Source organism: Schistocerca piceifrons, chromosome 6 (genome assembly GCF_021461385.2).
Source record: "Schistocerca piceifrons isolate TAMUIC-IGC-003096 chromosome 6, iqSchPice1.1, whole genome shotgun sequence".
Classification (NCBI taxonomy): domain Eukaryota; kingdom Metazoa; phylum Arthropoda; class Insecta; order Orthoptera; family Acrididae; genus Schistocerca; species Schistocerca piceifrons.
The window spans coordinates 477,409,805-477,424,677 of NC_060143.1; the positions used below are offsets into that span (position 1 = coordinate 477,409,805).

The following is a 14,873-nucleotide window of genomic DNA, read 5'->3' on the forward strand; positions in this document are numbered from 1 at the left end:
GTAGCATGCCGCGACAGCGTGGACGTGAACCGTATGTGCAGTTGACGGACTGAGCGAGGGCGTATAGTGGGCATGCGGGAGGCCGGGTGGACGTACCGCCGAATTGCTCAACACGTGGGGCGTGAGGTCTCCACAGTACATCGATGTTGTCGCCAGTGGTCGGCGGAAGGTGCACGTGCCCGTCGACCTGGGACCGGACCGCAGCGACGCACGGATGCACGCCAAGACCGTAGGATCCTACGCAGTGCCGTAGGGGACCGCACCGCCACTTCCCAGCAAATTAGGGACACTGTTGCTCCTGGGGTATCGGCGAGGACCATTCGCAACCGTCTCCATGAAGCTGGGCTACGGTCCTGCACACCGTTAGGCCGTCTTCCGCTCACGCCCCAACATCGTGCAGCCCGCCTCCAGTGGTGTCGCGACGGGCATGAATGGAGGGACGAATGGAGACGTGTCGTCTTCAGCGATGAGAGTCGCTTCTGCCTTGGTGCCAATGATGGTCGTATGCGTGTTTGGTGCCGTGCAGGTGAGCGCCACATTCAGGACTGCATACGACCGAGGCACACAGGGCCAACACCCGGCATCATGGTGTGGGGAGCGATCTCCTACACTGGCCGTACACCACTGGTGATCGTCGAGGGGACACTGAATAGTGCACGGTACATCCAAACCATCATCGAACCCATCGTTCTACCATTCCTAGACCGGCAAGGGAATTGCTGTTCCAACAGGACAATGCACGTCCACATGTATCCCGTGCCACCCAACGTGCTCTAGAAGGTGTATGTCAACTACCCTGGCCAGCAAGATCTCCGGATCTGTCCCCCATTGAGCATGTTTGGGACTGGATGAAGCGTCGTCTCACGCGGTCTGCACGTCCAGCACGAACGCTGGTCCAACTGAGGCGCCAGGTGGAAATGGCATGGCAAGCCGTTCCACAGGACTACATCCAGCATCTCTACGATCGTCTCCATGGGAGAATAGCAGCCTGCATTGCTGCGAAAGGTGGATATACACTGTACTAGTGCCGACATTGTGCATGCTCTGTTGCCTGTGTCTATGTGCCTGTGGTTCTGTCAGTGTGATCATGTGATGTATCTGACCCCAGGAATGTGTCAATAAAGTTTCCCCTTCCTGGGACAATGAATTCACGGTGTTCTTATTTCAATTTCCAGGAGTGTATATTGATCGAAGCGACTGATGAAGAGGGGGGCGATATCCTCCGAGTAGAACAGCGATCGTTCGCGGCGTTGGTCAGTTCCTGATGGAGCGTAAATGTTAATGATGCGTGTGCCCAGTGCTGTGATCGCCAGCCCCCTTCCTGACGGAAGGTAAGTCACTTCTTCGTTGGTAATTCCGTCGCGCACTAGTATTGCCGTACCGCTGCCATTTCGGTCCTCCCGTAGAAAACGGGGAGGGCCGCTATATACACTTCTTGCAACAGGGCAATGTCAACATCCTAAGAACGAAGCATCTCACGCAGCAACTGGATCTTCACTGCCGTTCGTATCGTGTTGAGGTTAAGCGTGGCGATACGATAAGCTTGTTGCCGAACCGCAGGTGTTAAGTTATCCATTAAGACTGGAATTTCCTATGATGCATCCCCCCAAACCTCATCTTCAGTCCTTTCTAGAGATCCGGCGCCAATGGCGTGCGGCCTGTTGGCGTTACTTGCATGGTGCCGTCGTCATCGTGGTCATCCGCCCACGTCGGGGAACTCAAAGTAAGATCGGCTTCTCTAGCTTCCTCCGGACACAGCATGGGTGCTTGCACTCCAGAAGGTGGTGGGCAGCATTTGTCCTGCATATCGGCATCCGATTTTGCCACTGTAGATATGTGGTTTATCCTCAGTTCCGTTCGGTGGTGCCACACTGCAGTAAATGGCGGCTGCCTCTGTGGTAGCGTCGTCATTGAAGGTGGAGTCGTCGTCCTCTGGAGGCTGTGTCACATCCCGTTCGGAAGTTGCTCTACACCTCCGCTTCCGTCGATTCGGAGAGTGTTGCTTCCTGGTGTGTCCTTCTGTGTCAGACGATGGCAAAGATTCACGACGTTCCGGCACAAAGGCAGCCGCCGGCACAATAAGCCAGTATACGGCCATGCTATCGTCATGTATCTTGTTATCCGTCGACGGGGACGGCGGCATCGGAGTTGAATCCGTAGCTTGTGGAACGGGTGTGTCGTCATCGCCCTGTATTGGAGGATGGAGCCGCGACCCAACAGTGGACGTCGGCTGTCGTGGTGAAGTGGTAGCCGTCGTGAGGGCTGCTGCATAAGTCACGGGAAGCAGCGTCGGCTGCGATGGCGGGTCCACTTGGTAGGCAGAAATGCTAACCATTACACCACCGCAGTACGATAGTCAACAATGCTGCACGAGCTTCCTAACCCCAGTGCCCTCCCCAACACAAACATCACTTCATTTTTCCCTCACATATTGTCACTACCGCCTGGGTTCTCCGATATTGGCAAGAACCCCAGCATTGGACGTAATAGGACGTCCTTGTACCATTGGTGATCTTATAAATCTTACGATTAAATGTTCGTGGAGCAGCATTGACTATCGTACTGCGGTGGTGTAATGGTTATCATTTCGGCGTAACAAACAGCAAGACCCGGGTTCGAATCCTGGCCGCACCGCAAATTTTAATTAATTTCGTCCGCTTGGATCATTATTGTCGATGCTGAGAGGTGGTCACTAACCGATGTGTTTGTTCCAGGGTCACAAGGAGGTGGGAACGCACGTCCGGGCGTACTGGTGCATCCGCGACTGGGAGATCCCGCTGTGGTGGCGGCTGCACGAGGTGTACATGCTGCTGCTCATCCTCGTCATCCCCACCTGCATCATGACGGCCACCTACAGCGCCGTCTGCTGGGAGGTGTGGCGCGTCACCAAGACGCGCCACGGCATGACCGCCGGCTCGTGAGTACATCTCGCTTCTCGCATCATTGCCGCTCACCAGGAGTACTTCTGCCTTGTATTTTCGCACTTTATCAGACTTCAACACTGGACTACGCAAAGGCACCGTTTTCGTTCATTGACCAGTCGCATGTGCTAGGTCTAGCGAAACAGTGTCAGTCGCCTGCAGACAATGTCTCACGGGGCCTGTAATGTTGTAACGGTGCAGATACCGGTACTGCCATGATGTACCGAATCTTACCCTTGCGCCAGGTTCGCACACGCAAATAAAGTGACGCCACAGCTAGGTCTAGCGAACCAGTGTCAGTCGCCTGCACGCAATGTCTCACGGGGCCTGTAATGTTGTAACGGTGCAGATACCGGTACTGCCACGATGTACCGAATCTTACCCTTGCGCCAGGTTCGCACACGCAACTAAAGTGACGCCACAGCTAGGTCTAGCAAACCAGTGTCAGTCGCATGCACAAAATGTCTCACGGGGTCTGTAATGTTGTAACGGTGCAGATACCGGTACTGCCACGATGTACCGAATCTTACCCTTGCGCCAGGTTCGCATGCGCAACTAACGTGACGCCACAGCTAGGTCTAGCGAACCAGTGTCAGTCGCCTGCACGCAATGTCTCACGGGGCCTGTAATGTTGTAACGGTGCAGATGCCGGTACTGCCACGATGTACCGAATCTTACCCTTGCGCCAGGTTCGCACATGCAACTAAAGTGACGCCACAGCTAGGTCTAGCGAACCAGTGTCAGTCGCCTGCACGCAATGTCTCACGGGGCCTGTAATGTTGTAACGGTGCAGATACCGGTACTGCCACGATGTACCGAATCTTACCCTTGCGCCAGGTTCGCACACGCAACTAAAGTGACGCCACAGCTAGGTCTAGCAAACCAGTGTCAGTCGCATGCACAAAATGTCTCACGGGGTCTGTAATGTTGTAACGGTGCAGATACCGGTACTGCCACGATGTACCGAATCTTACCCTTGCGCCAGGTTCGCATGCGCAACTAACGTGACGCCACAGCTAGGTCTAGCGAACCAGTGTCAGTCGCCTGCACGCAATGTCTCACGGGGCCTGTAATGTTGTAACGGTGCAGATGCCGGTACTGCCACGATGTACCGAATCTTACCCTTGCGCCAGGTTCGCACATGCAACTAAAGTGACGCCACAGCTAGGTCTAGCGAACCAGTGTCAGTCGCCTGCACGCAATGTCTCACGGGGCCTGTAATGTTGTAACGGTGCAGATACCGGTACTGCCACGATGTACCGAATCTTACCCTTGCGCCAGGTTCGCACACGCAACTAAAGTGACGCCACAGCTAGGTCTAGCGAACCAGTGACAGTCGCCTGCACGCAATGTTTCACGGGGCCTGTAATGTTGTAACGGTGCAGATACCGGTACTGTCACGATGTACCGAATCTTACCCTTGCGCCAGGTTCGCACACGCAACTAAAGTGACGCCACAGCTAGGTCTAGCAAACCAGTGTCAGTCGCATGCACACAATGTCTCACGGGGCCTGTAATGTTGTAACCGTGCAGATACCGGTACTGCCATGATGTACCGAATCTTACCCTTGCGCCAGGTTAGCACACGCAACTATAGTGACGCCACAGCTAGGTCTAGCGAACCAGTGTCAGTCGCCTGCACGCAATGTCTCACGGGGCCTGTAATGTTGTAACGGTGCAGATACCGGTACTGCCACGATGTACCGAATCTTACCCTTGCGCCAGGTTCGCACACGCAACTAAAATGACGCCACAGCTGGGTCTAGCGAACCAGTGTCAGTCGCATGCACACAATGTCTCACGGGGCCTGTAATGTTGTAACGGTGCAGATACCGGTACTGCCACGATGTACCGATCTTACCCTTGCGCCAGACTCGCACACGCAATTAAAGTGACGACACAGCTAATGGCATACTGCAGTGGCACGTGGGACATCCAGATTTCGGTGGCGTCACTCAAGTGTCGCAACTTAAGTCATGCTACAAAAAGTTCGTCTCGGTTGTACTTTGTGACGCCATTTGTCTTGCACCAGTGTCCCTCGTAGCTGTATTTTGAAACGCAAGCAGTCTGGAGCAGTTATTGTGTCCTAATTGCTGCCGTACTCCATTCGATTTCATCGTGTTTTTATTTTACTGCTGAAAATCTCAAAACAGTGGATAGCACATACACTTGCACAACTTCTGTAACTACGAGAACAACAATCTTACATTACTATTAAACTTTCCATAGCAAGGTGTCTGTGTCTATGCGAGCGCGCCCAAACACACACACACACGCACACACACACACACACACAGATGCACACACACAATCCACACTCTCAATGGTGGGATATTTGTAGATGAATAAATAAATAACTTAATATGCGACCAATAGGCGAGTCTTATAAACTTCGTGGTTTGTGAGACCAAGCACCGTATGAATTGTTGGTTACATGCGGGAAATAGCCTCCAAGTGTGATGTGGGGGCTTTTAAACTAAAAATTAATTGTTCGGAATGCCTGCGTCAAAGAATACAGTAGTATTCTAAAATCTTGGAAAAGTTGCGTGTCTGCAGATGATATTTACATGTCAGTTGTTGGTTAGTATGCCATAGCAGTCAGCATTTTCGTCCTCGAGTGTTATTGCTTTTATAAATGCATTTGTGGCCCCTGATTTACCTCTGTGCCAAGTCTGTTTCCGTATCCAGAATGTGTGTGAATTCCTAAGGGAACAAACTGCTGATGCCATCAATCCCTAGACATACACACTACTTAAACTAATTTATGCTCAGGGATTCAGTAACCGCACTGAAAGTGTTCACTGGAGTTAAGCACATCATAAAGGCGCACTTTTAAGGATATGTTTGATCAGTTTTTGTATATTTAATCAACGTGAGTAAGTCAAGTAACATGCACTACTGGCCATTAAAAATGCTACACCAAGAAGAAATGCAGATGATCAACGAGTACTCATTGGACAAATATATTATTCTAGAACTGACATGTGATTACATTTTGACGCAGTTTGGGTGCATAGATCCTGAGAAATCAGTACCCAGAACAACCACCTCTAGCCGTATTAACGGCTTTGATACGCCTTGGAATTGAGTCAAACAGAGCTTGGATGGCGTGTACAGGTACAGCTGTCCATGCAGCTTCAATACGATATAACAGTTCATCAAGCCGGCCGCGGTGGTCTCGCGGTTCTAGGCGCGCAGTCCGGAACCGCACGACTGCTACGGTCGCAGGTTCGAATCCTGCCTCGGGCATGGATGTGTGTGATGTCCTTAGGTTAGTTAGGTTTAAGTAGTTCTAAGTTCTAGGGGACTGATGACCACAGCTGTTAAGTCCCATAGTGCTCAGAGCCATTTGAACCGTTTTTGAACCAACAGTTCATCAGGAGTAGTGACTGGCGTATTGTAACGAGCCAGTTGCTCGGCCACCATTGACTAGACGTTTTCAATTGGTGAGAGATCTGGAGAATGTGCTGGCAAGGGCAGCAGTAGAACATTTTCTGTATCCAGAAAGGGCTGTACAGGTCCTGCAACATGCGGTCGTGCATTATCCTGCTGAAATGTACGGTTTCGCAGGGGTCGAATGAAGGGTAGAGCCAAGGGTCGTAGCACATCTGAAATGTAACGCCCACTGTTCAAAGTGCCGTCAATGCGAACAAGAGGTGACCGAGACGTCTAACCAATGGCACCCCATACCATCACGCTAGGTGATATGCCAGTACGGCGATGACGAATACACACTTCCAATGTGTGTTCACAGCAATGTCGCCAAACACGGATGCGACCATCATGATGCTGTAAACAGAACTTGGATTCATTCGAAAAAATGACGTTTTGCCATTCGTGCACCCAGGTTCGACGTTGAGTACACCATCGCAGGCGCTCCTGTCTATGATGCAGCGTCAAGGGTAACAGCAACCGTGGTCTCTGAGCTGATAGTCCATGCTGCTGCAAACGTCGTCGAACTGTTCGTGCAGATGGTTGTTGTCTTGCAAACGTCCCCATCTGTTGACTCAGAGATACGATGCCTGTCATCTCGACTGCTAGTGATACGAGACCGTTGGGATCCAGCACGGCGTAAGGTATTACCCTCCCTGAACCCACCGACTCCATATTCTACTAACAGTCATTGAATCTCGTCCAACGCGAGCAGCAATGTCGCGATACGATAAACCACAAAGGCGATAGGTTACAATCCGACCTTTATCAAAGTCGGAAACGTGATGTTACGCATTTCTCCTCCTTACACAAGGCATCACAACAACGTTTCACCTGGCAACGCCGGTCAACTGCTGTTTGTGTATGAGAAATCGGTTGGAAACTTTCCTCATGTCAGCACATTGTAGGTGTCGCCACCGGCGCCAACCTTGTGTGAATGCTCTGAAAAGCTAATCATTTGCATATCACAGCATCTTCTTCCTGTCGGTTAAATTTCGCGTCTGTAGCACGTCATCTTCGTGGTGTATCAATTTTAATGGCCAGCAGTGTACATTTAATACCGTAGTCTAACATTATTGCACTGTTTCTCTTACCCATCTGCATTAATTACATTTAAAGGAATCAGCCTTCATCGGTTCAAATCGAAATTGTGTGTAAGCCATCCCAGATCTCTCTACACTCACTCTACGCAGGGGTTCCCAAACTTTTCCTCTGACGGAACACTTTGAGAATCCTGGTACTCTGATGAAACACCCTGTCTGTTTTGAAGGCTAATAAAATTTTTAAAAATAAGAAATGCTTGTTTTATTCAATAAATACTTCAGTCTTAAATCGTGAAACAGAAATTACGCTGAGGTGGCAAATGTCATGGGATAACTCCCAATATCGAGTCGGACCTCCTTTTGCCCGGCGGAGTGAAACTCCACGTGGCAGAACTCAACATGTCGTTGGAAGTTCCCTGCATTGTTACTGACCCATGCTGTCTTCACAGCCGTCCATAATTGCGAATGTGCTGCCGGTGCAGAATTTTTTACGGGAACTGCCTTCTCGGTTTGACACATTTGTTCGATGGGATTCATTTCGGGCGGCCTGGGTGGTCAAATAATTCGCTCGAATTGTCCAGAATGTTCTAACATGGCGTATTTCATATATAAAAGTTGCATCATTTTTTTTGGTACATAATGTCTATGAACTGCTGCAGATGGTCTCCAAGTAGCCGAACATAACCATTTCGAGCCAATGAATGGTTTAGTTGACCTAGAGGACCCAGCCCATTGCATGTAAATACAGCCCACACCATTATGCAGCCACCATCATCTTTCACTGTGCCTCGTTGACAACTTGGGTCCATGGCTTCAGGGCGTCTGCACCACAATCGAACCCTATCATCATCTCTTACCAACTGAAATCGGTACTCATCCCATCAGGCCACAGTTCTCCAGTCGTCTGGGGTCCAACCGATATGGTCACGAGGTGCTGCAGACTATTTTGGTCCCTTACTTTAAACTACGTAAGATGAGACTTCAACATTAATTATTTTCATTACGTAGGTGAGGCCAATATAAGCTGAATACTTTGTAGCAGGCCAAATAAGTGCTTGATTTTATTTTAGGTGAGCGCCAGGCTCCCTACAAGTTAATAATTTCACGAAATGAAGTCCAGGCCAGAGTTCACTGAACTCACTTAACTGATATCGCTGAAAATATCTGAACTCTTGTAAATGCGAATTACTGAAACCCTCAAACTCAAAGCAAATACTGATTTAAAATGATTTAGTAGCCACAGCTATGAATGAAATCTGCAAAACAATATTTGAATCTGCCACGTAATGGCGGCCAATTGTTGCCCGTCAGCGATAAGGGCTTTTGGGCGTCGTAGCAGCTGAAAAATACTAATTAGTGTTTGTCTGCAAGTGAAACATTGAGATGAGGTGCTTATGTTACCTTGAAATAATAACATGAGCTAGTTTTTATACATATAATTTAAGTAATACTTTACATACACGCCTTAACATCGTCTAGCAGAGAAAAAAACACGAACATCTGAAAGCGTGAAGCGTTACCCACAATCTCTAACGAACAAAAGAAGCAGAAGGACAAGATTTGTTCTGTCCATCGTATATATAAGTACACGAAGATACAAATATTTGATTTCGATATATTTTTCACTATATTAATCATCAGCGATAAAGGCCTTTTCACATCAGAGTATTTACGTTACAGGTTTTCATAAATATTACAAATATAGTTCTTCACAAATGCGTTTTAAGTCTTGTCTATTTTATGTTATTCACTATTTTTATATTCATTGCACACGCACTGTCTGTAAAAATCGCCTAAGGGACACTACAAGGCGATGTCGTTTTTTTAGCAAAGGCATTCGCTACAGTCGTCTGCTGCCATGGCCCATTAATGCCAAATTTTCCCGCTCTCTCGTAACAGGAACGTTCGTCGTTCGTCCCACAGTGATTTCTGTGATTATTTCACGCGCGTTACTTGCCTTTTAGTTGTGACAGATATACTGAAACGCCGCTGCTCTCGGTCGTTAAGTGAAACCCGTCGGCCACTGCGTGTAGGTAAAGCCTGAAATTTGGTATGCCGGCCGCGGTGGCCAAGCGGTTCTAGGCGCTTCAGTCCGGAACCGCGCTGCTGCTACGGTCGCAAGTTCGAATCCTGCCTCGGGGATGGATGTGTGTGATGTCGTTAGGTTTAAGTAGTTGTAAGTCTAGGGTACTGATGACCTCAGATGTTAAGTCTCATACCGCTGGGAGCCATATGAATTTGAAATTTGGTATCCTCGGCATACTCTTGATACATACTAAGATGGTATCCGTTCTTTCGGACATGTCCGAAAGAACTATATATATATATATATATATATATATATATATATATATATATATATATATAGTTAAGGCTCACCGGCCACTCGACCATCTTCTTCTTCTGTGCGAATTCACAAACAGTGCCCGAACTCTTACGGGAATTGGCAACGCGCCGCGAGTAATGAGTATTTTGGGCGGGGGCACTACGAATGGAGTCGCGCTATCCTCTGTGTCCTCGGTGGCTCAGATGGAAGTATAGCTACCCTCTGTAATAAAAAACTGAGCTAATGGATCAACAACGACGTCCGCCCCGAGCAGATGCAACGAACAAAAGTGAACAAAATGAGACTTTAAAAAAATTTTTTTTAAAAATGGATAGAGCGTCTGCCATGTAAGTAGAAGATCCCGGGTTTGAATCCCGGTCGCGGCACACATTTTCATCTGTCCCCGTTGACGTATGTCAACGCCTGTAAGCAGCTAAGGGTGTTCATTTCATTGTAAATTTATACTCTTGATACTATGGATCTTGCAATACTGAATTTCCTAAAGATTTTCGAAATGGAATTTCCCGTGCATCTAGCTCCAACTACCATTCCGTGTTCAAAGTCTGTTAACACCCGATGTGAAGTCATCATCAAGCGAAAACCTTTTCACATGAAGTGACAGCTCCGCCAATGCACTGCCGCTTTAAACCTTGTGTATGCGATACTACCACCATCTGTTTTGCGTACATCGCTGTACTATGACTTTTTCATCTAAATGTATATTAAAATTATAAATAAAATTAGTATGGTCAGAATGTGAAAATAGGACGACATGTTATTAATAGTTTTTCACGGAGCTCTCATTCGCTTCCCACAGAACACCAGCGTGCCACACAACACAGTGAGAAACCATGCTCTACGGCAACACTGTTAGAGACACATCAACTTCATCAGCAAACCGTTTCAGTTGTAGGTCATTCCATCCGAAAGATCATTAATGTTCAAGGAGAGCGCGAGGGGTCGTATCACAGTTGTCCGAGGTCACCCTGACATTGCCACTGTCTCTGACGATCACCTGCCTGTACATCTGCCAGCGACAGCAATTTGTACGTCATGTACTGACTGGCTTGTTTATGCCCTTCGAATGGCACTGATGACAGTAAATCACATTACTCAGGCTAAATACACTAGTTTTATGAGGCGCGGCGCAATGTCCTTTCCTGCGTCGACCTCTTCATCTCACAGTAGTATTCGAGTATTTTTCTGATATAATCCAATCTCGGTCCACCCGTATACCGTCTGCAAAAGGCCTGGGAAAACAACGTTCTGTGAACGCGACCGCTCCGGCCCCGCTCCGACTAGAGCTCCGAGCGCAACGGCGAGTTGGGTTGCGTTGAGGGGTGGCGTGGAAGGCCAAAATGAAGGCTGAAGCCGGACGCCGCTAGAGAAGATGTGTGGGGGTGAGGCGGAAGGGGAAAATGAAGGCTGTAGCCGGACACCGCTAGAGAACAGCAGTCGCCTTGTTGGAAGGCAAGCAGTTTGCTGACAACACTACTTCCGTCAAATTAGATTTACGTTGTATGTAAACGTAGGCTTCCGCGGCCGTTGTCAGTCAGTAAAATCCTTCTGGGTTTGAGGCCGCATTGTCATCTGTAAAATTCCGTCGTTTCGGTGACTGTTGCAAGGAGCCTTCCACAGGGTGTATTGCAATACACCCTGAGGAAGGCGCCTCGCAACAATCGCCACTGTTAATCAATGGGACGATTGAAACTGCAACGCAGATTTACCCACAGATGCTTATACGTATTTTTATTAATGACGTACGTTTAAACTGTCACGCGATGAAACCGAGGTGGGAAACAAAAGGGAATATTTGCAGCAACAAGACTTAGACTTTATCCTTGCATGGATAATGTTCTGAAATTATCTGTTGAGGATTACGTCACGTAACGTCATCGCCATTTCTGTACCTCTTCTCAGAAATGTTGTCCATATAAAAGACGGATTAAAAGTGAAACTAGATTTTTTTTGCAGAACTCGCGTGGCACTTGACGCTATTTACAAAATGCACTGTTTCGTAAAAATAAAACTTGTTTCCCTTTGGACAGGTTAAAATCTTCTGGTTCGTGCCGGCACAGCGAAAGTTTCATCCTGCGGTCCAGCAAGAAAGGAGGAACAGTTCACACGTGTCTGAAGAAGACTCCGTCCAGCAGGTCTGAAGACGACACCGCTGCTGTCAAGCAGGTAATGTACAATACTTCCACAGAAGCAGCCGTTACTGACCATATTTTGAACCTTCACACACTATAGTTTCTAATATGCAGTTCAGAATTTTTAAGAGGTTTCCCGCTCTAACAACCCTACCACAACAAAGGTCAAAAATTAATTATGATTTGTAGTGTTGCTCACGCTACTAAATATTCCATTTTCGGTTTGAAAGTTTAACTTTAATCATAATCGCCTTGTATATATCATTTTCAAACAATCAGCTTAGTTCATGGAATCAGTACTAGAAATAAGAATAAGTTTCGCAAAGATTTAAAATCATTTACTTTGACCAAGAATATGCAGTTTCTGAGGCTCATCTAGATTCACCATTACTTCCACGACGACGAACACAAATTTTAAGAATTATTCGACGGGAGACGACTGTAAGCGTACGCCTGGCGTTCCTGAAACGGCAGTGTTGCGAGGCTTGGCGGGTAGCCGCTCTGTCATATTGCTGGCACTCTAAACCGCTCCCGCCTCCTTGCAGGCTGCCACAGCAACCGCAATATGGCGGCCTGCCCACGAACTGCAGCTCCCGTTATACATACAGTACGGCTAGTCAGGGAATATGTTTATATTATGTTACAGTTATATTCAATGTCGTACTGAAACTGGAAATTAAATGATACCTTCCATTGGCTGAACTAACCGCATCAAGGACACGATAGCAACGAGAAGGAGATCGCTATTCTAACATATGGTGTATTTATTGTCAACCTGATTTGAAGTAAGAACTGAAAGCAATGTGAAACGTGATAGCATTGTTCCCACTTGATTAAGTTCCTAACTAAATTTTTAGAGATGCTCAGTAAATTTTACAGGAAATCGACAGCAGTCATGGAAACAAAGTGGTACAGATGTTAAAAACATTTCTTACAAAAAAAGTTCCTTTTCTGTGGAATGGGGGAGGCATCCGTTTTTCACTGTTTAATGTGGCACACCGTGACTTCCTGTCCTGTGCTAACCTCTTCATTTCAGAGTAGTACTTACGTATCTGTGGAATACCCACAATTATTTGTTCCGTATATCCCAACCTCTGTCTTCTCCTACGGTTGAATACACGATGTTTACGTTATTTTGAAGTAAGCGTGCATACTGGAAATCGTGTATAAAACCGAGTTCAATTCCTATTGTTGTAAACAAAACTTGGCTGTATAAAATCACAGCTACATCTACATCGATACTCTGCAAATCACATTTAAATGGCTGGCAGAGGGTTCATCGAACCACCTTCACAATTCTCTATTATTCCAATCTCGTATAGCGCGGGGAAAGAATGAACACCTATATCTTTCCGTACAAGGTCTGATTTCCCTTGTTTTATCGTGGTGATCGTTCCTCCCTATGTAGGTCGGTGTCAACAAAAGATTTTCGCATTCGGAGGAGAAAGTTGGTGATTGGAATTTCGTGAGAAGATTCCGTCGCAACACAAAACACCTTTCTCTTAATGATGTCCAGCCCAAATCCTGTATCATTTCTGTGACTCTCTTTCCCATATTTCGCGATAATACAAAACGTGCTTGCTTTCTTTGAACTTTTTCAATGTACTCCGTCAGTCCTATCTGGTAAGGATCCCACACAGCGCAGCAGTATTCTAAAAGAGGACGGACAAGCGTAGTGAATGCAGTCTCCTTAGTAGATCTGTTACATTTTCTAAGTGTCCTGCGAATAAAACTCAGTCTTTGGTTAGCCTTCCCCACAACTTTTTCTCTATGTGTTCCTTCCAATTTAAGTTGTTCGTAATTTTGCTATTTTGATTTCAGAAGTAGTGACTATAATTAGAGATAATTTTTCTGTCCCTAGAACAGGTATCTCACTAGCACTGGAAACTTCAGAACTTGGTGTTACAGTCCAGATATTGTAGGTATACCTCTAAAATTCGACAAACTTTTCACTGGCAACTCGCACAGCCTATGCCTCTTATGGTAGAGGTACAGTAAATATGAATTAAAGAAATCCGTGAACTGGTCCTGGGTTGAAGTTACTATGGAGTACATTATCGTGATAATGAATGAAATTACTTATTTTAACACACCGAAGATTGCGAAGTTCCGAAAAAAGTCTTAACTGATCCGCGAGAGGGGCAATTAGTTCGAAAGGTAGAAAATTTACTCGTTATTCTACTGTTTCTCTCCCAAGGATCCTCTCTACTATAAAATGACCTCTATATGAAAAACGTGTGTGTCCTCCTCCTTGGAATAAAGCACAAATAGCATTTCTTAATAAGAATCTAAAATCAATAAAATACATATGTAACAGCTCAGACGAACATATACAAAAAGGAAAAGAAATACAGTGGGTCTCAACAGATAACTGAAGTTAAGCAACGTTGGTCGCGGCCACTACTTGTATGGGTGACCACCGAGAATGCCACATTCTGTTGACTGCTTTCCCTTTGTCATTTTGGTAAATGGGTGGAAGCGTCGGGCATAAGGTTCTCGATCATCAGATCTTGCGCCACTGCCTTGGTTTAAATTCCAGACCTCTCCGCAGTGGATTATAGTAGCGTTTCACCCACTCCCTTCTCTCACCATCACCATCCAACACAAACAGGACACTCACACACACACACACACACACACACACACACACACACACATTACAGTCACTTACACTTATCACACAAATCTCGCACCCCGGAAAGAAGTAAAAAGTTTTCCAATTAGGGGACTGCACCTGTCTTTGTGGGTTCTCTACCCAACAATGTAATACGACTTTAGCTTTTTTACATTTCAAATGCTTCGAATGTTTTCTTTTCCGGTTTTCCCAGAGACTACGATTCACTTCCATTTAACGTTGTGCCCCAAACGTATATTCTCAGAAATTTCTTCCTCAAATTAAAGTTGATTTTGACCCTAGTGCTCTTTGCATGTGCTAGTCTGCCTTTTATGTCCTCCTTGCTTCGCACATCATGTGTTATTTTGCTACAAAGGTAGCGGAATT

The 14,873-nt window shown here is 46.8% G+C and overlaps 1 protein-coding gene across 4 annotated transcripts in view; it reads left to right on the plus strand.

Annotated features, from left to right (window-relative positions):
* The window catches only part of LOC124802954 (pyroglutamylated RF-amide peptide receptor-like), a 523,445-nt gene that overhangs the window by 413,371 nt on the left and 95,201 nt on the right, over positions 1 to 14,873 (plus strand). For all 4 annotated transcript variants that reach the window (XR_007017170.1, XR_007017169.1, XM_047264043.1 and 1 more), the window contains exons 4-5: positions 2,715 to 2,917; positions 11,771 to 11,906. Coding sequence is in view for 2 of the 4 variants with exons in the window: in XM_047264043.1 (XP_047119999.1) it covers positions 2,715 to 2,917; positions 11,771 to 11,906 (339 nt within the window). In the remaining 2 variants the exon portion in view is untranslated. The remainder of the gene's footprint in view (positions 1 to 2,714; positions 2,918 to 11,770; positions 11,907 to 14,873) is intronic.